Source organism: Natrix helvetica (genome assembly GCF_964273705.1).
Source record: "Natrix helvetica genome assembly, chromosome: Z".
Taxonomy (NCBI): Eukaryota; Metazoa; Chordata; class Lepidosauria; order Squamata; family Natricidae; genus Natrix; species Natrix helvetica.
The window spans coordinates 111,083,385-111,105,415 of NC_138554.1; the positions used below are offsets into that span (position 1 = coordinate 111,083,385).

General features: G+C 36.8%; 2 protein-coding genes across 5 annotated transcripts in view; one reads left to right on the forward strand and one right to left on the reverse strand.

The window, feature by feature from the left end:
- LOC309382052 (uncharacterized protein) overlaps positions 1 to 1,078 on the reverse strand; it is a 45,702-nt gene extending 44,624 nt beyond the window's left edge. For all 3 annotated transcript variants that reach the window (XM_081933506.1, XM_081933505.1, XM_081933507.1), the window contains exon 1: positions 884 to 1,078. The gene's annotated coding sequence lies outside the window, so the exon portion shown is untranslated. The remainder of the gene's footprint in view (positions 1 to 883) is intronic.
- Positions 1,079 to 1,155: 77 nt separating this feature from the next.
- FAM133B (family with sequence similarity 133 member B) lies at positions 1,156 to 20,954 on the forward strand. Of its 2 annotated transcripts, XR_014176743.1 has the most exons (12): positions 1,156 to 1,284; positions 4,093 to 4,190; positions 4,769 to 4,847; positions 5,612 to 5,686; positions 5,852 to 5,884; positions 6,120 to 6,188; positions 8,203 to 8,298; positions 8,625 to 8,672; positions 9,491 to 9,586; positions 9,974 to 10,018; positions 11,132 to 20,186; positions 20,720 to 20,954. XR_014176743.1 is itself a non-coding variant. In XM_081969863.1 (11 exons), exons 1-11 carry the CDS (start codon positions 1,261 to 1,263, stop codon positions 11,252 to 11,254), a joined length of 786 nt encoding a protein of 261 aa, XP_081825989.1. In that variant the 5' UTR covers positions 1,156 to 1,260; the 3' UTR covers positions 11,255 to 20,954. The 2 variants fall into 2 exon arrangements, 1 of the variants encoding a protein (XP_081825989.1); XM_081969863.1 differs by having other exon boundaries at positions 11,132 to 20,954.
- Positions 20,955 to 22,031: the final 1,077 nt, after the last annotated feature.

Genomic DNA, 22,031 nt, shown 5'->3' on the forward strand with positions numbered 1-22,031 from the left:
TTAAGATTACCTAGTCCAAACCCCAAACCTACTAATACAGCAATCCATTATTATACCAGTTTCTGTTTAGACTCCTTTCACGAAAGGCTAATCTATCACCTGTCAAAGCAATCGGTTTCAGGAAATCTTATTTTTAAAATGTATCTATTTCTAATGGAAATCAACTTTCTTGTACTTCAAATGTATTACAGTATTTATTTTCTTATGAAACAACTAGAACAATTCTTCACTTCTATATTACAGTACTTCAGATATTTGAAGACTGCTATCATGTCTCCTTGCAGTCTTCTCCAGGCTAATCCTACCCAATGCCCTCAACTTTTCCTTTTAATTATTTGCATTTGGTAGATAACAGGCAAGTCTATAATTCAGAAATACCTTGAAATGTGGAAAATATCTTATTCTTAATCCCACTCTCTATATCTCCCTAGATGTACAGAAAGAAGCTGAAGCCTACCCATCTTGCTTCAACGGGTGTTAGAAAGCATCCTTTTACATGCGTGTTTCTCAATCTCAGACTTTTTAAGTTATGTGGACTTCAGCTCCCAGAATTCTCCAGTGAACAAACTGACTGGGCAATTCTGGGAAACAAATTCCCCACATCTCAAGTTTTAAATTGGGAAACACTGCTATAAGTTTTGCTCACAGCTCAGGTTGTTTACTTATTCCCAGATCCTTACTCTAATGGAATTATTTTTACCGTATATCCTCATTACAAAGGTACATGATGTGACACGACCCGTGCTTTTTACGTAAACATTTTTATCATTTTACATCCAACGTCATGGGAAGCGTAGATGTTCATTTTACAGACCTGAGCTCTCTTTTGAATCCCCCGCGAATATACAAAACAAAACGAGAACAAATGAACATTGCGTCCTACCTCCACAATTTTGGCAACCGAGGGGCCCTCTCGCCTTATTGCGGTCGCATTCACTCTCCTATATTTACTTCGTACAATATTTTAACTCTTTAAAGATGAGCCTCGAAGTTAAGTATTTTTTTTAAAAAAAGGGAAGAAAATCATATTACAGCAGCCCACAACTAAACGGCGACTTCTTTCTCACATCCTTTCCGTTCTCCTCGTGAGGGCAAACAAGGAAGGGCAAGTGGCTTCAGTGGCTGCCATTGAGCATGTTCGGTGTCACTGAGCATGCTCCGTTAGTATCTGGTGTTAAAAACTTGACGGGTAGCAGAGAAAGGGGATCCAGCTAGGCCGGTTTGGTTTTCGTCGCTGGGGTTCCAGGATTCCTGCCCGCCATGGGGAAGAGGGATAACCGGGTGGTGCGTAAGCTAAGCCTCTCTCCTTAGAAGCGCGATCGAAACGGCAAAGGTTTCGAAGAAGGGCCGCCTCTCCTTCTGGCCTGGGTGGGGATGAAGGATTCAGAGGGAGGCGGTGGTTATGCGATCACCTTTGAAGTTGGGGGGTGGGGTGGGGGGTGGGGTGGGGGGCGGAGTATACGTGAGGGGGGGGAAAGCCAGTGTCTGTCACAGACATCCTGCAGACCTTTCCCCTTTGCATTGACAAAAGGGGTGAGCTACTAAAATAGTTCTGATTGTCATGGGCTTGGTAGTCGTTTGAATGGGGGAAAGGTGGGTGCCTGTGAGAGGTTTTTTTTGGGGGGGGGGGTTTATACATGAAACATTTCTCCCTCTGCCATGAAAGCAAAGTAGTAAGTTGGGGCCCTCTGTACATGTGGTGAGTTTTTCATCTCAATTATGTGTTGAGATTGAAAAGTAACCTGGTATTTTTTTTTAAAAAAAGGACATTGTCTAATCTTATATGGAGTGTGTGTGTGTGTGTGTGCGTGTGTATGTTTCTCAGCATTAGGTCCTTAATTATACATTGATCTGAGTCCTGATTTTTGTATTTCACGAACTTAAGTCCATTGTTTCTTCGTGTTTTTCATGTTGGTGGTTTTTGTTTTGTTTTGTGCTGTCAGATGAACCGATTTTATTTCTTTAGTTTGTCACTCATGTACAAGATAGCAGGAATAAGAATAAACATGAATAAGAACACAGGAAATGGGTGCAAATAATTGGGGACAGTAGAACAGGGACGTCAGGGACACTGCTGCGCTTATGCACACCCCTTCAATAATATATTAAGAATCACATCAAAGTGTATAGATTGTTTAGGTAGACTTGAGGGACACACTTATATAGAGAGCAGTAAGATCTATCCAAAAGAGTAGTGGAAAGCTAAAAGTGCTAAAGACATCTGTCTATTGAACTGTGCTTTTTAGAGTGTGGGAGAGGGAGTGTTGAACCTTATTTGCCAGTTTGAAGAGACTATGCTCCTTGCTCTTGTTAAATTCCTAAGAATACACTGAAGGCATAGAAACAACTAATTATATTTGTCCTAAGTAAAAACTGCATCTCATTGGATGATAATTTGTTGCTCTTAGGACCAGAAAAGCACTTAGCAAACTTAGTACACTATCAGTGAAATATTAAAACTTGGGGGGGAAGTTTCTTATTTCTCTCTATGAATAACCTTTGTTTTTTGAATAAATACAGGCAGTAATAAATCCATTATAAAGCATGCCACTTTAAAATAAAGATTTGCATGCTAATATTATAAATGAGATGTTTTATAGGCAGCTTGATGACTAATTTTGTATAAGTAAAATTCTGTCTAAAATAAAACTTCAAATTGTTTGTTTATGCATTAGCTTTCAAAGGTCACTTTGAGGCTATTTTATTTAAGCCAGAAAAAACATGAAAAAAAAAAAAGAAAGCAAAGAAACTCCCCAAAGAGAGTTGGGTCTGCACTCCATGTTTCAATTCCTTGATTGCTTACCAAGGCCCATAGCACAATCTAGTTGTGTAGAATCCACAAACTACTCATATTAAATGACTAGTAGTTCATACATGCTGAATGTTAACAATGTATATAGGAAACAATAATGTCTATATTAAATAATGAATGCCTTATGGGTAAAGTAATAGAATTGATAGAAAAAAGGGTGATTTCTCATAAGTTTAATGATAACCTGCTATTAAATCTGTAGCTAAGAGTATGCCCTAGATATGCATGCCTGAATATAAATGTATGTTTCCAAGATTGCATTTGCATACAATAGCTTCATTAAAAATCAATATGCTAATAGTTCTTTTATTGTCTTTTTAATTAAAAAAATAAATTAAGAGATGGCAATATTGAATATTTTCTTTTTCTTTTTTTTACTACAAACTGTTCTTCACTGAAGGTTTCTAACAATGAAAATGCATATTTGGATTGCATAGGGAGGTAGGAAATATGTGAGAGATTTGAAAAGGAGGTAATGATACAGGAGTGGTTGTCTACACCCCTTTTATTTTATGCTATAATAAATTAGTCAGCTCCACTCCAGCTTTCATTTCATATATAAGATACTATTTAATTAGGTTCCACGTTTTAAGTATGTAACTAGTTTTTAAAAGGTCATCAAAAAATGATGTAGTAACATAAGTGAAAGGAAATGTAGGTGCAACATTCATTCTGTCTCTTATATATCTTATTCTCTTAGCAAGCTTAGTAAACAATTTATTAGTCTTAATGGTACCATAAGGATATTTATCTTGTTGCTATCCTCGCATAAGATGTTAAATATTACAGTATTAGATAATCCTCTGTGTTAGTTCCACTCATTTTTTTAGCAGAATGATTTCCCAGAGTTCAATTGTACACAGCTTTTGCTGAGGCAAATTAAGAGTAAGAAATATCCCAGCATACGGCCTCCCCACCACCAAATGCCGTAACCATATGAAACTTAGTATATTTCATTAATAACAGAGGTTTTTTACTCACATAAATATACTACATTTTATTTATATATAAAAATGTGACAGTAAATATATTAATTTAAATACTAGTTTTTATAATAATTGGAGAGGAAAGATGATACATCAGCAAAAAGTGAAGCCCTCAAAATATATTGTCTCAGTAATGTCGCTTTCCAATACATTAAAAATTCTATCGATGGTAATTTATGTAGATGGGCTAAATGACAATATATCATTTTTGAAAATTAAAAGAAAAAAAGCTGTTTTTAAGATTTCAGATTGGAATAATTTAAGGTTCTCTTACTCTTTCTTTGTCATATTTAGGCATATATGAATCCCATAGCAATGGCTAGATCACGAGGTCCTGCTCCATCTTCAGGACCTACGATACAAGATTACTTGAACAGACCAAGACCAACATGGTATGCCACAAATGATCACTTTATTCCTTTTATAAGATTACTTTGTTAAGAAAGAGAAGTAGTAAAGTTTGCCTTAATAAATATCTGTTCCCCAAATTAATGGACTAGTTCACATATGATATTAAATCATGAAATGAAAAATGAAGTTTGAGGTCCACATGTGGGCTACCACCCTATTTCTGGTTTCTAGCACTCATCCAAATGTGGATAGCTCTCAAATTTATGTCATGTTTTATGTTTTGTCTTTTGGGGGAAAATAAAACTCTTTAAGACTTACAAATGCGTTAAGGCTTTTACCAGCAGGACAAAATCCTTGATGGTGAAGTTTTAAAGGGTGAGGCTTACCAATTTCATTCCAGGTGAACTGTCCCCTGCAGTTTCCCCAAGTGAAGGAAATTCAACTGCATAATTTATGGTTAGTTGGCCAGAGTTGCATATGTGAGATGGGTAGCCCTTATAAGTTGAGTAAATAAAAACCCACCAAATTCAGAGAGCATCAAGAACTTCTAAGTTAATATTTTCAGATCTAAACTTATGTACTAGTATCAGTTACAAGTTATGTATTTTTTTCATTAAAGGGAAGAAGTAAAAGAACAACTAGAAAAGAAGAAGAAAGGTTCGAAGGCCTTAGCAGAATTTGAAGAAAGAATGAATGAGGTTTGTTATTTGATTAATGTAGAGACAAGCCTAGATTTTATACCTGTATTATTATTAGTAATATTAACATAATGCTAATGAAATTTTAGTTTTATACTAATAAATAGTTTAGCATTAATTGCTTCTCAGTAGATGCATCAAAAGATACTGATCCAATGCAAACACGTGATTAGCAATAAAAACCAATATCCTACCATGTTAGCTTTCAATGATTAATAATGTTAATATTAATAGCACACTCAAGATTAATAATGTTAATATTATTAATATTATTTATTAATTGTTGTTAATATTGATAATGATTAATAAACGTGATTGGATATTCATCTATTAATAGTGATTGAACATTAGGAACTCAAGTACTTAATATTGGCTATAAGCATATTAATCCTCCAGATTAAAAAATATAGTTTTAGTACAATGAGAAAAGGTGCTCTATGTAAGATACAGAAACAATAATGCATGTTTCTCCTAATTCTTTCTGTGGCTTCCAACAAATTATAAGGGACTAAGTTGCAGTACTGATTACCTCTATAATGAAGCCTAGTAGTACAATCCTATTAAAAAGGGAACAGGAATCTGGCAGAGTATAAATTGTATAAATGAATGAATGGATTCAATGGGATTTTCCAGGAGACTGGATATAGCATTCAAAATTAATTATTTCAAACAAATTTCCCATCTTAGAAATGGCTCTTAGTGATCATTAAGGTAATCCAAAGAGTACTTGAAAAATATTCATAATTGTTTCAATTGTTTTTCAGAACTGGAAAAAAGAACTTGAAAAACATAGAGAGAAATTATTAAGTGGAAATGAGAGCACTTCAAGAAAGAAAGAGGTAAATGCTTCCATGTATGCATTCCATGCAGAACTACGGATTTGAAATTTTCCTGTTACAATAGTCTTTGCTTTAATTGCATTATTATTGGCTGTTATAATAGAATACATTTCAAAAATGTTAACTTCATTCAAACATATTAATGGAGGGAAATCCTTTTTTTAGAAGAAGAAAAAAGAGAAGAAGAAATCCAGTAGGGTGAGCAAAGATTTCATTTATTTTTCAACACCTAACACCTAAGATAGTTGTATATAGCTTGTTTAAAGGGGAAAGGGTGATTTTTGGATTTTTATTATGAGTGTCAAATGTTGGTTTTTAAATGAAGGTGATGCAGCTTTGGATAATATCCATAAATTTGAGGGGCATGGGGTTAATTTATTCTGTTGACAAATTCTGCATCTCACAAATTTACGTTTTGTTGTCTTTGGTCAAGTTGTCTCCATCTTCCTCTTCCTCATCAAGCTCTGATTCTTCCAGCAGTTCATCTGATATTGAAGATGAGGTAAGACTGAATTGTAACTTTCTGCAATTCTGTATTCAAAATGGGTGTCTAAATGGAGGAGCAGCAGTGTCATTTAGCACCTCCTATCGGTGCTAAAAAGAGAGAGGGAGGGGGAGAGAGAGAGAAAGAGAGAAAGAGAATGTATTCCTGATTCCCATCTATTACTTGAAAATACATTTAGTTCGTTCATTTAATGGCTAACATTTTATATAGAAGGTATTTTGTTGACTGTGCTAAAATCCAAGCTTTCCTGCATCCTCTGTAACTGGATAACGTAGGAAGTTATATACATCCATGCATCAGTGGAAGTGATAGGGAGAAGTATTGCGGTTGTACCTTGGAGTTGCTGAATTGAATTTTGTAGAAATTTTGTACACATATTTAGATCAGAAACAACTTGTGCTATTTCTCAATAGACATTAAAACAACTTAAGCGAATACCAGCAAAAATGAACAATTTTGTAGAAAAAAAGGAAAGTGTTGAAATGAAGCTCTCTTAATACATATTAAATAGGCAATTGAATTTCTAAAACACCATGCATCATTGTTGAGGACCCTCCTATTGCAGTAGACAAGTGTTTAAGCATTCTTACCAGACTGAATTTTTATCAGAATGACAAGATGCCCTGAACCATTGTAAAAAATAAACTCTCAGGCTAGAATGATTTATTATATCACAAATCATTATGAATTAATAGAAGAAGGGATTATTTTTAGAGGAGAACTGTAGATTTTATTGGTTTCCTAGTCATGATTCTAGCATGAATATGTGGTAGGACCTGGTGTAGATCTCCTGCAGAAAAAAATTTGGAGAAATTTTGATGGAAACATTTGGTTAGTCAGAAAGATAAGCATTCTTTCTCCTTATCAATCCTCTGCCTTCTGATATTCCCTGGCAGAGAAGAAGTAGCAGTTGAGATTCTAATGCAGAAGGTAACCATGTTAGTTCCAACCCCTTTTGGCATTTCACAGCACAGAATTTTGAAATGTAAAGAAAATTCCCGTTTGATCTTTACTAAAACAACTGTTACGTAACTATTTGATATAAAGGTTGTATGAAAGGATATGAGGAATAAAATACTTATGTGCTCTAGTTCAAATAGATCAAAATCATCAAATCAGCATGACTTTTCTAAGGCTGATAACTATTAACTAGGCAAAATTTGTTCATGAATCAGGACTTTTGATTTTTTTTAAAATGTATTTGTTTTCTGGTGCTGATTGAAATCATTCCAAAGTATGAAAAATTATATTCAGAATATTTCCCTTTTATTTTTATCTAAGTAATATAATTGATAAAAATAATTTAAATTGAATTTGCTCCTTTTACAATTGGAATGTAATGCCTGCTTAGTTCCCTTCTCTGTGGGAGTGCCTTCCCTCTGGAATGAGCTGCCCCCGGAGCTTCGCATAATCCCTGACCTCCGGTCCTTGCGACGCGCCCTAAAAAGTTGGCTTTTCCAGCAGGCCGCCCTGGCCTGTTAATTTTAACTTATTTTAAATGTATTGTCTTTTAAATTCGGTTTGTTTTTTTTTTGGATATGTATTTAATTTTTTTTTAACTTTTGGGATGTTTTTTTTTTTAATGTTGTACGCCGCCCTGAGTCCTTTTGGAGAAGGGCGGCATATAAATCCAAATAAACAAACAAACAAACAGAATAACTTATACTGAGCTTTTGAATAAACACTGAAATTATTAACTTTAAACCCTGCTTCCATTTCATTTCTAAAATGTTCATTTGAAAAATATTTTTGAGCTTTATTTGTTTTTCTCTGAAAAAAATCATAGTTTTTTTATCTTAAAAAATATTAAAATGATATATGGTGAAGAATTATTAAACAAAGACATTAAACATAAATACTATCATTATCCTGAAAATATAGAAATGGGAAGGACAACATAAACTTCAGTTATTCATGTGATTAGTCATTAAGAAAATATGTTTATGCTTTACATCTGAAATGATTTAATCTGAGCAAAATCTAATAATATTCTTATCATATTCATGATTAGGATAAGAAACAAGGAAAAAAGAGAAAGAAAAAAAAATATCACTCCTTACAGAAGTCATCTGAAAGCTCTAGTTCAGACTCTGATTCAGATAGCAAGGTAAAGTAAAAAAAATAATGCCCTTACCTAATTTATGAATGAAACTTTTACATTGATTAGAGTGCACTAGTGCCAGAAATACATATGTGGAATATGAATGAAATTTGGACCTCTCTCTGTTCTTTGTTCTAAACTGGTGCAATATTTGCTCTACTTGCTATATTGCAACAATAATACATATATGTTTTATTTTTCACTGAAACTATTTGGATTGTTTCATTTCCAGAATGCCATTACTTCTGCACTATTTCCTTATATAGAAGCAAATTTAAGTGTACAGTCATTAATGCTGTTTTTTTAAACGTAACTAATTTTTTATTATTTAGGATAGTTTAAGAACTAAACGGACAAAGGAAGATTATGAAAGAGATAAGGTAAAACAGTTTCATAGTACTTTTCAAAATTCCTTGAAAATAATGTTTAATTATAGAATAACAATGAAAGTTCCTAATCACCTAATTGTAAAAAAGCTCTGAAATTAACAGCTGTTTAGCATTAAAATTGCTAGTTGTTTGAAAAATGAATTCCAAAATCTTCACGTCCATTATATCAGTTGACCTCTAAGTATTTTTTACTTTACTGTAAAGTATATTTTTATTATTATAGCTAGTCACAAAATCAGCAATTTTTGATTTGGTTCTTAAATAACAAAGTGAAATCATAGCTGTCAGTTCTTTAGTTGGTGTTGGCCTTTATTTCAACCAACTTCTTTTCAAGAACCTAGGTTGTCATAATGTATCAGCATAGTGTACATCCAGATCCAAACAATGTGGTCTTATATAATTAGCGGATGAAATTTTTTTTAATGTGGCAGATTTTCTAAGTGTCATCCAAGGCTTTTTGATATGGCACAAATTGCCTACTTTCTGTGTTTCTGTCCCTCCTTCCCTCCCTCCCTCCCTCCCTCCCTCCCTCCCTCCCTCCCTCTCTCTCTCTCTCTCTCTCTCTCTCTCTCTCTCTCTCTCCGCATGCACATGGGCATATGTGTGTGTGCTGGCCTTGTAATACTTGCTGTGATTCTTTTCTAGTCTTCAAAGTATTATATAGTCAGTACATTAAAAAAAGAGCAGATAACAAGACCTGTCAATGGCAAAGAACAAAAAAGTTGAAGACAGGGGGGCTGGTCCTATTTTCATCAGAGAAAATGTGAGTTTTCAAAGATGATCATAACGAAATATTTTATCTTACATAGGATTCCAAAAGTCTTGTTAGGAAAAGAATAAAAGCAGATCATATGGAAGAATTATTGCCATCAGATTCTTCATTGGAATCGATTGAAACAGAGGAGGTCAGTCCAAATATAAAGCAAAGCATTTATACAATTTTAAAATGTTCACCAAGTTCTCCATTCATACACATATGCTGAAATATTTGTTCACTTTCCCCATATGTGCTGCTTCAGATGGCTATGAATTTAAAAACTCACCAAAGATCTTTCTTATGTAGTTCTTTTTACACTGTAGAACTCCAAAATGTCAGCTGTGATGTTCCTGAAAATTTTAGGCATGGCAGCAGAATTAAAAAACAGGAAATTGCCAGATAGTACAAAATATCTATTGGAGAAGTAGTCCTAGTTTTCCATATTATTTTTAAGCAGCATTTCTATTGTGGTTCCTATAGCAGTTTTTCAGCCTTTTTGTAAAATGTGTATTCTGTCATTCTGCTTCTTCACAAGGTACAAGCAAAAAAGAAGAAAAACAGTGAAGAAAAAGAGAAAAATGTAAGTTTATTTTATCTATCTAAGAATTTTAAACTCCAAATATTACATCAGCATGTACTATATATATGCTGATATGACGACAGAATGAGGTGAGTGGATGGAGTCATTGAAGCAGTCAGCATGAGATTAAATGGACTCTGGAGGATGATAGAGGACAGGAAGGCCTGAAGGAACTTTGTCCATGGGGTCGCGATGGGTCGGACACGACTTCATAACTGACAACAACAACAATATATATGCTGGGGAAAACCTCCCTATTTCAATTGCTCTAGTTTCTTGTAATTTTGCTATATCAATAATTGACCGATTTTCAACTATTACGTAATGCACACAATATATAGATAAACACTTAATCCTCCTTAGAGTAAATATACTAGTCAGAAAATAGGAGGACTGCAGAAGTACAGTGCCTGGAATGCTTGATAGAAATATGGCATATAAATCTAATAAATAAATAATGAGCACTACAGTACTAAATTTAAATTATTGATTCTAGAGCAGTGGTTCTCAACCTGTGGGTCAGGACCCCTTTGGGGGTCGAACGACCCTTTCACAGGGGTCACCTAAGACCATCGGAAAACACATATTTTTTTAAAAAAATATGGAAAACATAATATAATTTTATGGTTGGGGGTCACCACAACATGAGGAACTGTATTAAAGAGTCACGGCATTAGGAAGGCTGAGACCAATGTTCTAGAGATTAAAAAAAGATTATTTTTTCTTGAATACAATAGTCCTAAACAGGTAATAAGAAATAAAATGAATTAACAAATCAAATTAGATTATTTAATATAGTCTTGCTAATATCACTTGGCAACAAATTATGAATTAAGTTTCTTGGATTTTTTTTTTCTGATTAATGAAATGTAATATGAGGAATTAAAGTTAGAATTTTATATATGAAAAAAACAACAACTAGAGATAAATCTGTGGACAATGCCTTCTGTAAATCTTCTAGTAGAGTGGTATTTGTTATTAATTTAGGTGGGCTTATGATATTCGGTGGCTTTAATTAATTCCTTGAAAATGCTTGTGGAGAGACAAAACGTGAATTGGAATCAGATAGTTTCAGTATATAACAATTGTCTTTTGGTATTTTCCTTTTTAAAGGATAAAACAAAAAAGCGAAAGAAACACAAGAAGCATAGCAAAAAGAAGAAAAAGAAAACAGCAAGCTCAAGCTCTCATCCAAAATACTTAAGTCAAGTTTTTCTTTCATCAAAAGTGCAATGAGACTATAAAGACTATAAAGAATTGCAAATTGTGAAAATTATGATAAAATCTGCCAACTGCATGAGCTCTCCTATGTGTTAACGAATCTAGACATTCAGCTTGCCCAGTACCATTGGGCTGGAAATAGCCATTGTTGTTGCCTGATGCTTAATATACATATAGTACCCCTCTTTAGCACTCGAGTAGCTAATAGGACATTTTGGAAAGAAACCCTTCCCATGGTTTACATGATTGAGCAGTAGAGTAAAACTGGAGGGATGCCAAAAGGTTTTGCCTACTTTATTCAGGGATATGTGCATGTGATCTGATATGCAAATGTCAATCAGCTTCATTGTTGTAATGAATGAGGCAACTCCCTGTGAACAAAGATGCATCAGGAGGCCTGTATCTATAAACCAAAGTTGAATTTGGGTGTTTTATTTTAACAGACTAGTAATGAAACTTAATTTTCTATTACAAAGATATTTGCAAAATTCCTCTACAGAATTGAATATCATTTAGCAACTCCTGTGACATTTCATGTTTACTGATACCATTTTGGAATAGGAATGTAGCATTAATATATACAAATGTTACTTTTTCAGAAACGTGTAATATAATTTTGTTCTTGTGTTTATGGGTTTAAGTTGTTAATTGGAGCATATACTTGATTTGACAAATGAATACAATTTTGCTAATATTGCTTCAGTACTCTCCATGATATAAACTGCAGTCTTTTTCTTTAAGAATTTAAGGGGAAATCCACTATGCATTTTCTTAGCATGCCCCATTAAAGTAAATGGAAGTGTGAAAGAGTAGCTAGACCAATAATTATAATTGAGCTGATTATGATAGGCTACTATTGTTTCCTTTATGTGTAATAAACTTTCATCTTTTATCCAGGATGATGTAATTCTAATGATGAAATATATGCTGGGCTGACATTTTAAAAATGAAAAGTGGACATTCTTTTTCCTTTGGGCATGTTCACTTCTAATGTTGGTATTAGGAAAATGGAGACTGACGATTCAGTTAGCCTCATTTTAACTTCAGATATAAGACACTATTCTTTATACATGAGTAACAAAGGGGGGAAAATCTTAATATTCCCATCTAAGTTTTTTTCTGCTTTTATATATGCTGCTGGAATAGATAGAAGTACCAATCTAATACGGCACAGCTGATTACTCTTTGTAATGATTTTATTACCACTGAATTAAAACAATACTGGGCCTGAGATAGTATGCATCACCATTATCTAGTGACATTAATTTCGACTATAGTTTTTTGTTATTTTTTAAACTATTGTTCTTAACATACTTAGAATTATTCTGCATGATTTTGTACCATTGTTATAACTAATTAAGGAATACAATTATAATCAGTGTTTTTTAATTATTAACTAACAGAAATAATAATTTTAAATTATTAACTATGTTTCACATGCAACATCACATCATCCTTATATTAATCTACAGCTGCTGAAAATATTTAGCATGTAAAAAGCTGAACTGTGTTATCAGACAGCTTCATATTGAAACTGTTTTTATTCTATATAAGTTCAGTGGTAGATTTATTTTACAATTATGTCCTGATATACACAAACTGCCAGACATTTCGTAAAGACAATGTTTTAAAAGTTCCTTTGGTCTGGATTATATGTGTATCATTTTAGCTTCGTTAGCAATAAAGTGTATACTTTTAATAAATACCTCTGCATGTGAGACCATAAGCAAGCTGTGACATTCACAGTGAATATACACATTTACCATTTTATATAAAGAGGCATTAAAATTACTGGGTAATATGTGTTTTTTCAGCCTCTTACTAAGTAAATGTTTAAGAAGAAAAGAGGGAAAAATCATAAGTTGGTGGAATGATTTGTATTGTTATTGCTTGAAAAGTTTGTGTCAACACTTGTTCAAATTATAGCAACAGATATTACATGAAGAGTGTACAGAGTTGATGAAAGATACTTCTTCCAGTCTTTATGCATGCCTAAGAAAGGAAGGAAAAACTAGAATGGGATTAATTTTTGAGCATTCAGGCAAAGTGAGCCAAGTAGTAAACACGAAGTCTTGAAAGAATAGGGTAATGCATTTTTATAGGGTAATACCTTTACGAATGAAGGCAAATATATGTATCCCGGGACAATGATACAAGGTTGAATCTGGGTCTTTCACTAGGACCAGAGATTTAGTCTTCCGAGCTTTCATACTCATGCTGGAGCCCCTCTTCAGGGATACTCTCTCTACTGGAATATGGGCAATTCTCTGAGTTGTGTTTATGTGGTGCCTTTTCATTGACTGATTGGTGTGTTGATGGTTGAATATTGGCTGTTGTTTCCTTGGGTTGCCAATCAGCACTTCTTACAAGGGGCCCGTTTCCCAGGCTTAAATAATTTTCTTGGCTATCTTTGTACTTGTATGGCCAATGATTTTAACAAAATTAAATGTGTACCCTTGTTCATTGCAATGTGAGGTTACCAATGAGTTTGGGTTTCCTCGTCCAACAGCTCATGTCTGTTTTTGCAATCTGGTGGGGTTAGCTTTTTCCCCATTTGTTGTACATAGTTTCAGGGGCAATCCATGCAGAGGATCCAATAGATTACTCTAAGCGATCTTTACAATGCATAATTGTCCTCATATGGTAGCCTCTTGGCAGTGTGTGATGCCCATTGCAGATCTTGGAAGCTGCATTCTACTGCTTCCAAAATGTATGGCAGGGTGTAATTGGTCTTTTACCTTCTCTTCTGTTTTCTTTTCTCTCCTTTGCATTGTTGTAATAAATGCTTGTGGATACCCATTATGGTTGAATTGTTCATGTAATACCTTCTCTCTAGTGGTTTAGCTTGCTCAGTACTACAGTGGATTCTCATTCTGCCATATAGTGTTTTGATGCAGCTCTTTTTGTTTGACAGTGGATGATTATTGTCGAAACTGAGAATGCATGGACTGTTGGTGGTCTTACGATAAACTGTGGTTTCTAGGCTTCCATCTTCCTGCCTGTTGACAAGCACACATCTAAAAATTATAATTGTTTGGTCATTTCTTCCTCCATTGTGAACTGTATTTCTGTGAAGATGGAGTTCAGCAGCATATGGAAGTCTTTCAGTGCATTTCTTTTGATGATGACAAAGTTGTCCACACAGCGACACCAAAATAGGTGTCTGTTTTGAAATGCAGTGTTCTAGTTTGCTCAGGACAGTTTCTGCAATGACTCAAGTAAAATATTCAGCATAGTGAACATCCCTTTGAATTGAATAATCTTTGAATTATCATCAGGCTGGATAGGAAAGAGAGCAGGAAGGATATTGGATTAAAATGAAAACAAAAAATTAAATTAAAAGCCACAATGTTCCCTTTAGAAATGTTGAATTTAAATTTGTTTCGTATACAAGATTTACAAAATTTGTCAAAATGTGATAATCCATGCACAAACATGGCATTTGCTGTTATAGGAAATATTGAGTTTGCACTAGAATGTATGCAAAGCAGCCTGATCTCCAATGTATCAGGGCATTATTATGCTAAATCTGTGTTGCTGTCTCTATATGCAGTAGCTTCAGGTAGCTTTAGACATCAAAAAATAATATTTATACAGGAGGATTGGTGGTAATGTAAAGGTAAAGGTTCCCCCACACATGCATGCTACTCGTTTCCAGCGCTGGGTGCTCATTTCCATTTCTAAGCAGAAGAGCCAGCGCTGTCCGAAGACTCTGTGGTCATGTGGCCAGGATGACTAAATGCCAAAGGCACATGGAGCGCTGTTACTTTCCCACCAAAGTGATCCCTATTTTTCTACTTGCATTTTTTATGTGCTTTCGAACTACTCACACCATTACACAGAGTTAGGGATTCGAACTGCTGAACTGCCAAGCTTCTAGTCAACAAGCTCAATGTCTTAGCCATTGAGCCACAGTTTTGCAAATATGAGCAGGTTACAAGTGTGATCTTTTTGAGTCATAAATTGGACAGAAACAGGTGTGAATGATGTTCACTCGAAATAAAGGTTTGAACTTGAAGATATTTCTATTAATAAAAGCAAATAGTTACATAGAACAATAAAACAAAGTTTAAAAGAATTTAAATCTGATAGGGATAGAAAATAATTGGTATTTTACATTCAATATTTAGCTTGTAGGTTTTTTTCCTAAGTATAAAATGAACACCCAGAAATAAATCACATGCATTCTAAAAAAAACATCTTTCACAAAGCTCCATATTGAAATCCTTATCAAATATTTAATACTAATTCCTTATCCTGGTCTTCAAAACCTTCCATTCCTTCTTTTTGCTTCTTCTCTTATATGTCATTGAGTAAGACTTCTTTTTACCAACTCTACCCATCATCTTTCCAGAGGGTGGCTGTTTTCTCAAAAAAACTATCTTTATTATTTAGTTTCAAACAGATTTGTTTAAATCTCTCTTCAAGAAACTGTTTTAGGTTCTTGGAATTTTTCTCAAAATTAATCTCTTCTGAATGCTTTGGAACAAACTATTATTTCAATAATCAACTGTAAAGAAACCCTGGTACATGTAAATGAATTTTCCCTAGTTTGTGTTTCGTTTTGTGTTTCTTTTGTCAAATATCACATCATTTGCTCCATAGGGGGAAAAGTTTTTTTGTAAAAGCCACACCAACTGGTCACATCATATGTTGACTATTGTTAACCATTGCAATTTGGACAGTTAGAAAAGGAAAACCCTCAAATCTGTTGTTAGCAAAAATACAATTCACTAAAGCCAAGAAGAAGCAAAGCTGGATCTGGGATTTTTGTGCCAAAAGCATATGGTTAACTTTTCCCTTGTTCCCACCTTTCCCCCTGGTTATCTTTGACTGTCCAATTTGGTGCTAACAAATTGTTTGGGTAACAGCCCCTGTCTTTGTGGGCTGGATGGGTCTGCATTCCATAATGTGACTTTGGAACAGCTGTTGGCTCTCACAAGACAGCACAATGCCTAGTTTCGATTCCTCTTATGCACCCCCTTATCCCACCCTGCAATCTCAGTCCCCCTGCTGAGTATGTCAGGCTAACAGCAAGCAACGTATAGCGTAGCAGGTTGGTAGTCCTGACATTCTGCCCCTCCTGAAAATGGCTAGCCCTAAAGGAAAGAAAAAAGTGCAAGGGTTACTTAGTAGAACTATTTGGGTTTGTTAGGGTATTTGTTGTGAAATTGGTGAGTGAGGCAGGGTGAGTACACATGGGGACTATCAATCCACTCTGTCCAAAACAAGCTTTGCCAGAGTCTATGCAGAGGACATCTTGGGAAAGCCACAACGTGGGCTTGTTTGGAGAATAGTTGGTTATGACCAAGGTTGGGTTCCAGCTTCTTTTACTGCTGGTTTGCTCAGGGATGCACTTTACACATGCTTGATGTGCACTAGGTGCGCATGTGCAGTAGTAAAAAATGTTTCTGTGCATGCTCAGAAGCAAAAAACAAGATGGCACTGCCATAGGTGCGCCGATAGAACCGGTTCGGAGATGTGGCAGGCCGAGTTACTACCTACTCGGCCGAACCAGTAGGAACCCACCTCTGGTTATCACCCAAATTACTGTGTTCCCTGAACTTTCCAGTAGTTCTACAAGAAGTGCCTGGATATTTATTTCCATGGAACAATGGGACTGACCATAGGCTGCAGGAAGCTAGGGGCTTGCCATGCTATCTTTTAGCCAAGGCATCTATCAGGCATCTGACCACAATGTTCTTATGTCTTCTTTTATGTGTGTCCACCAGAATTGGTGTTTTGCAAGGTGAAGATCTTTATGAACCCAAAATGTTCAGCTGTTTTTGAATCATGGTTCTCCTGTAGAACCACAGTCCATTGACTAGAGGGCACATAAAATCTGGTCCCCATCTATGCTAAGTTATCTCTCAATGAGAGCTTTTTGTGGCGATTGAACCATTTGTCACTCACTAAAGCGCTCTTCAGTGTTTGGATTAATTCATTAGACATTTTGCCCTGGGGGGCTTTTCTGAACTCTTGTGAGGGTAGGAGCTTCTATCTAGTCAGATGGGATGATGGAACTCATTACTTCTTTTCTGGTGCTATTGTATTGGGGATTCTGGATAAAGCATTGGGTAGGAAATTCTTTCCCCCAGAGAAATAGTAGAGGGCGAAATTGAAGTAGTTAAAATATTGTGGCCACCTCACTTGTCTGAGGGATAATTTCTGGGGAGATCTTAAGTGCTTCCAAATTTTTATGATCAGTCAAACCTCAAATAGAGTCTTGCTCTTGCTGTCCTCTAAAAATTGCCTCCAAGTAAGAGGTGTCCACTGCACAGTGTACACCTCCTTCTCCTATACCACCCAATGGTGCTCTGCATCATAGAGTTTTTGCGAGATGTAGGCACAGGACTGTAATGCTCCTTGTTGGTTCTTTTCATTTCTGGTGTTTACCTTGAGGACAAATGTCTGGTCAGGGTACTTGAGCACAGATTCGGCAAAGGTTGCCTGGCATTCTATTCTCCTTTTCAATTGCTGGGTTGGGTTGGGTTTGGCTTCCACTTTTGATTTTAAGAGATTTGATCGGTAGAGCAATTTGGGCAAAGGCTGGCTTGAACAGTCTGTAAAAGTTTGTGAGCCCCAGAAAGCGTTGCAGCTGCTTCAATATGTGAGGCACCTCCCATTTGAGGATAGCGTGCACCTTTTCTGGATCGATTACCATCCCTTCATGAGAGATTTGGTACCCCAGATAGTCCAGTTTAATTTTGTGGAACTTGCATACAGTTGCACTGCACGAAGCTTTTCAAGCACTGCTCCTACTAGCTTTAAGTGTTCTTCCATAGTCTCATGTAAATTAAAATATCACCCAAGTACACCAAAACCCCTTTATTTAAATATTCATGTAAGACCTCATTTATCAGTTGCATGAAGACCATGATGGATCCCTATAAGCCAAAGGGGAGGACCTGGAACTGGAAGCAGTCTAGTGGGCAATTGAAAGCAGTCTTCCATTCATTTCCTTTTTTAATTTGCACCTGGTAATAGGCTTCCTTCAGGTGTAGTTTCGTGAAGATTTTTCCTTTAGCTATGTAGCCCAACATATCTTTCATCCATAGCAATGGATAGATATTCTCCATTCAAATTGTATTCAGCCTGCAATAGTCCATGGAGCCAATTTTCTTTTCTCTGAAGAACACAGGGCCACCACGCGGGACTTGGCTGGCGGGATAAACCCCCTAGCTAGTCCAATTTTTATTGATAAAAGCTCAAAGCTTCTCTAACTCCCAGATTGTCATTCAGTAAAGCTTGAGTCTTGGTAACTTAGCCGCAGGTACCTGTGTTTCCTTGAAAATAAGACCTGGTCTTATTTTCTTTCGGCTTATTTTCAGGGCAGTCTTGTTCTTTTCAATAAAGGGGGCAGCAAGCACGGGGGCCAACAAGAGTGGGAGCGCTGCTACCACTGGCTCAGCCCTCTGCATCCCACCATCTTCTTGCCTGCAGTTTGGGCCAAGCCTCTTGACACGTCCCAAACTCCACCTCCCCTGCTTGCTGCACCTGCTGAGTGCCGGGGGTGCCAGGGCTGGGCTGCTTTTCAGCCAGGCCAATAGGTGGTAGTGGGAGCAACTCCCCGTCCTGTCCATGCTGCTGCTGTGCAATCTGCCCTGCCTGACCTTGGCTTTGGCCACAGGCCTGCTGCTGCTTTCACAGTGCCTGCTGGCCAAGGTCTCAGAGCTCCCTGACCTCTGCACACTCTGCCTGCTGGCCCTGTTGCTGCTGGAACACTTATCAGGAGGCTCCCGCCTGGTGTGGGGCAAGATGGAGAGCAGCAGCAGGGCGGTGGCCAGAGCCACATCCACCCCCACCCCCACCCCCACCAATGATGTCCTTAACTAGGGATTATTTTGGGGGGGCAGGGCTTATATTGCGAGCGGCATGAAAAATCAGACAAGGGCTTATTTTTGGGGTAGGTCATATTTTGGGGAAAACATTATTATTTCAATGGCACAGACTGTGGGGCTATGAGAGGGGAAGACATCAGACTCCTTCTCAATAAACATTTCTTCCAACCCCCAGTATTCTTTTTGAATCAGTGAAACCAGCCCCTCTTGCTCATCAGCTACTGCCATGTCCTCCATTTTCACTTTCTTAATTGTGGCAGTTTGGCTTTACTTTCTTTGCAGCTTTTTACCCTGGGGGAGTTTTGCAAGTGAGTGATTCACTGGTCTCATGAAGAAGCTAATGGTTTCTATGTGGGTCCCTATCTTTAACTCCATGGGCTTCATTAACATGGGCGGGTTTCCCCCCACAAAGTTCCATCTAGCTGGGAGAATGCTATGAGTATCTTTAGTTCCCTAAGCCTCATACCTAGTTTCTCCATCACGCCAGGGCTGACCAGGCATCTGGTGCACCCAGAGTCCAACACGGTAGGCAGGAAATCCTTGTATCCCAAAAGGTCACTGTTATTTCCATTCTGACAGTCATTGGGATAATTGTCTCACTTAGCATGGGTTCATCTTCTCCCCTGCTATCGCTCTTGAGGATGGTCTCAGTTCTCTTGGTTAGAGTTTCCTTGCCATCACTGGAGGATGGGGTGAACTCTATGACCTCCACACCTTTCTGCTTCTCCTTTCTGTTTGGGGGGGGGGGCTTTCTCTTTTCTTTTGATGGTTTGTGCAGGGAGTGCTACTGGTCAAGGAGAAAGCCACTCAGCACCCTAGTAGCCCTCTTTGCTGCAATGGTAGCATTCAGTGGAGCTTCATTGTCTATTCTCCTTTTCACTGCTCTTGTTTCTTCCCTTTCTTTTTAAAACTTTTTTTTAACCAGGGAAATATGGAAACTGCAAAGCACAAACTGTGGCTCATTATCCTGTTTTGAGTTAAAGAGACCATAAAGAAAGGAAGAAGACTGGGGAAATGCTGCTTTGCCAAGATGAGTTTGCAAACGGCTGTTCCACGTGGCCCAGTAAGAACAGCCCACAATATTGAGTTCTGCAGATCTCCAGAAGGTAAACAAGTCATTGTGAGGGGTGGACAGGGGCCAAAGCAGGCCCAATCTCCCAGGGACCCAGCAGGGCAAGGATGGGGTCGGGGGAGAGATAGGTGGGCATGCTTCAGCATCTCTGCAAAGTTATGAAGCCTACGTGCAAATGACCGGATAACTTTTGTAAAATTCTTATCTTCAAATCATAATCGTACATAGCTTTTGGGAGGTCTGTTGTAACTTTGAATGATCAGTAAATGATCTGTCGTACCTCAAGGATTATCTGTTAGGAAAAAAATATCTTAAGACAGACTACTTTCGCACTAAAGAGTGCTTGAAAATACCAACAAAAGTATATTGAGGATAGTTTCTTCAGAGGGAGGGTGGGTATTGGCTGGTAATAAAGACCTTGCCATTATTTAGTCATGTTTAGATTCATGCCTTTTAGTGGATCAAATGCAGAGATTTTTTGCTGTCTCTAAGTGACAACAGACTACAAATTTGTGATGGTTTTCCATTAAATAATGATAGTGATTTCTTTTAATTTTCTGTGCTCAGATATATTCCCAGGATGCCTACATGAAAGACAATGAAGCCTAAAGTAGTAAACCTCTTTATATTCCTGAGCCTCCATCAAAATGTTATTCTCAATTAATGTATCACTTACTACTGAAAGAAAATACAAGTGTCTTTGAGTTACTAATAGATTTTTGTATGATTTGCAATTGTTTTTTATGTCTTTCTAAAAGCCAATCATTTGAAAGAAATAATAAATGTTCTTTTATGGCTGTGATGGAGACAATTTTTTTGTGGAAACGCATGTTCTCAGAAGAGTAAAAATCCTTGTAAATCTGAGTAGATGACATTCCTGAAGATGATAGGAGGGAGGGGCTTCCTGGTATCCCCTTTGATGTCAACCAATATCCTAGCTCCATCTTTTAAAAAATGTCTTTAATAAATTAAATAGGAAGTGGTATGCTACAAATCCATATTATCGATCATACTTGCAACCATGTCTTTGGCTCCAAATAGATCTCCAGCAGAGAACCTTCAGAAAGAATTTCACCTTTGGTAAAAAGTATACTTTGACTTGTCGTATCTGCAGCATTCAGGAGCAGATTTGAAGATTTTGACCATTTAGTCAACCTCAGCTAATTTTGGCAATGCTAAACGGTATTTGACCAAGTTACATGGGAGAACACTAAGACATTTATAAAGTTGTAAGCTATACCAGAAAGTCAAAAAAGTAACTTAAGAGGTTGGGTATGGCAGATTAATTCTATTTAGTGAAACAATAATAAACATGGGCCAGTTGCCAAATAATTGGCATGGTGGAGTCAAGTAGCACCACCTGCTACCTGCTCTTGGACAGTCTAAAGAACCATCTAAATAAAATGCTTCCTTGCTATCTATAAAGATTGTCAAAGGCTCCTTGCAAATGCAATGCAAATCCTGTTGTGAGTGTCCTGAGGATTATACCAAATTCAGAAATAAAGAATAGAGTAACAACTGAAGTGGCATCATTGCGGATCCTTAGAGCCACATTTTAATACCTCAAAAAACCTCAGTGGAGCTTATGAACAGCTTCCCATGCCCTGCCTAACTTTAATAAGTATATGTATAATGGTTTGTTTACAGGGGAGGGTTTCAGATGGTTCGGCCTGGTTCAGATGAACTGGATGCTAATTTTACATCTGGTTCGCCGAACTGGTAGTTGCAAGGAGTGGCTGGCCCACCCACTCTGCTCTGCCCCTCCACGCAGCCCATGTTGGATGCCAGGTAAGTGCGCGGGCTGCACGGAGGCTCTGGGAGGGTGAAAAAGAGGCCTCCCGGATGTTGCGGAAGTCCAGAAAAGGGCCTGTTTTTGGCC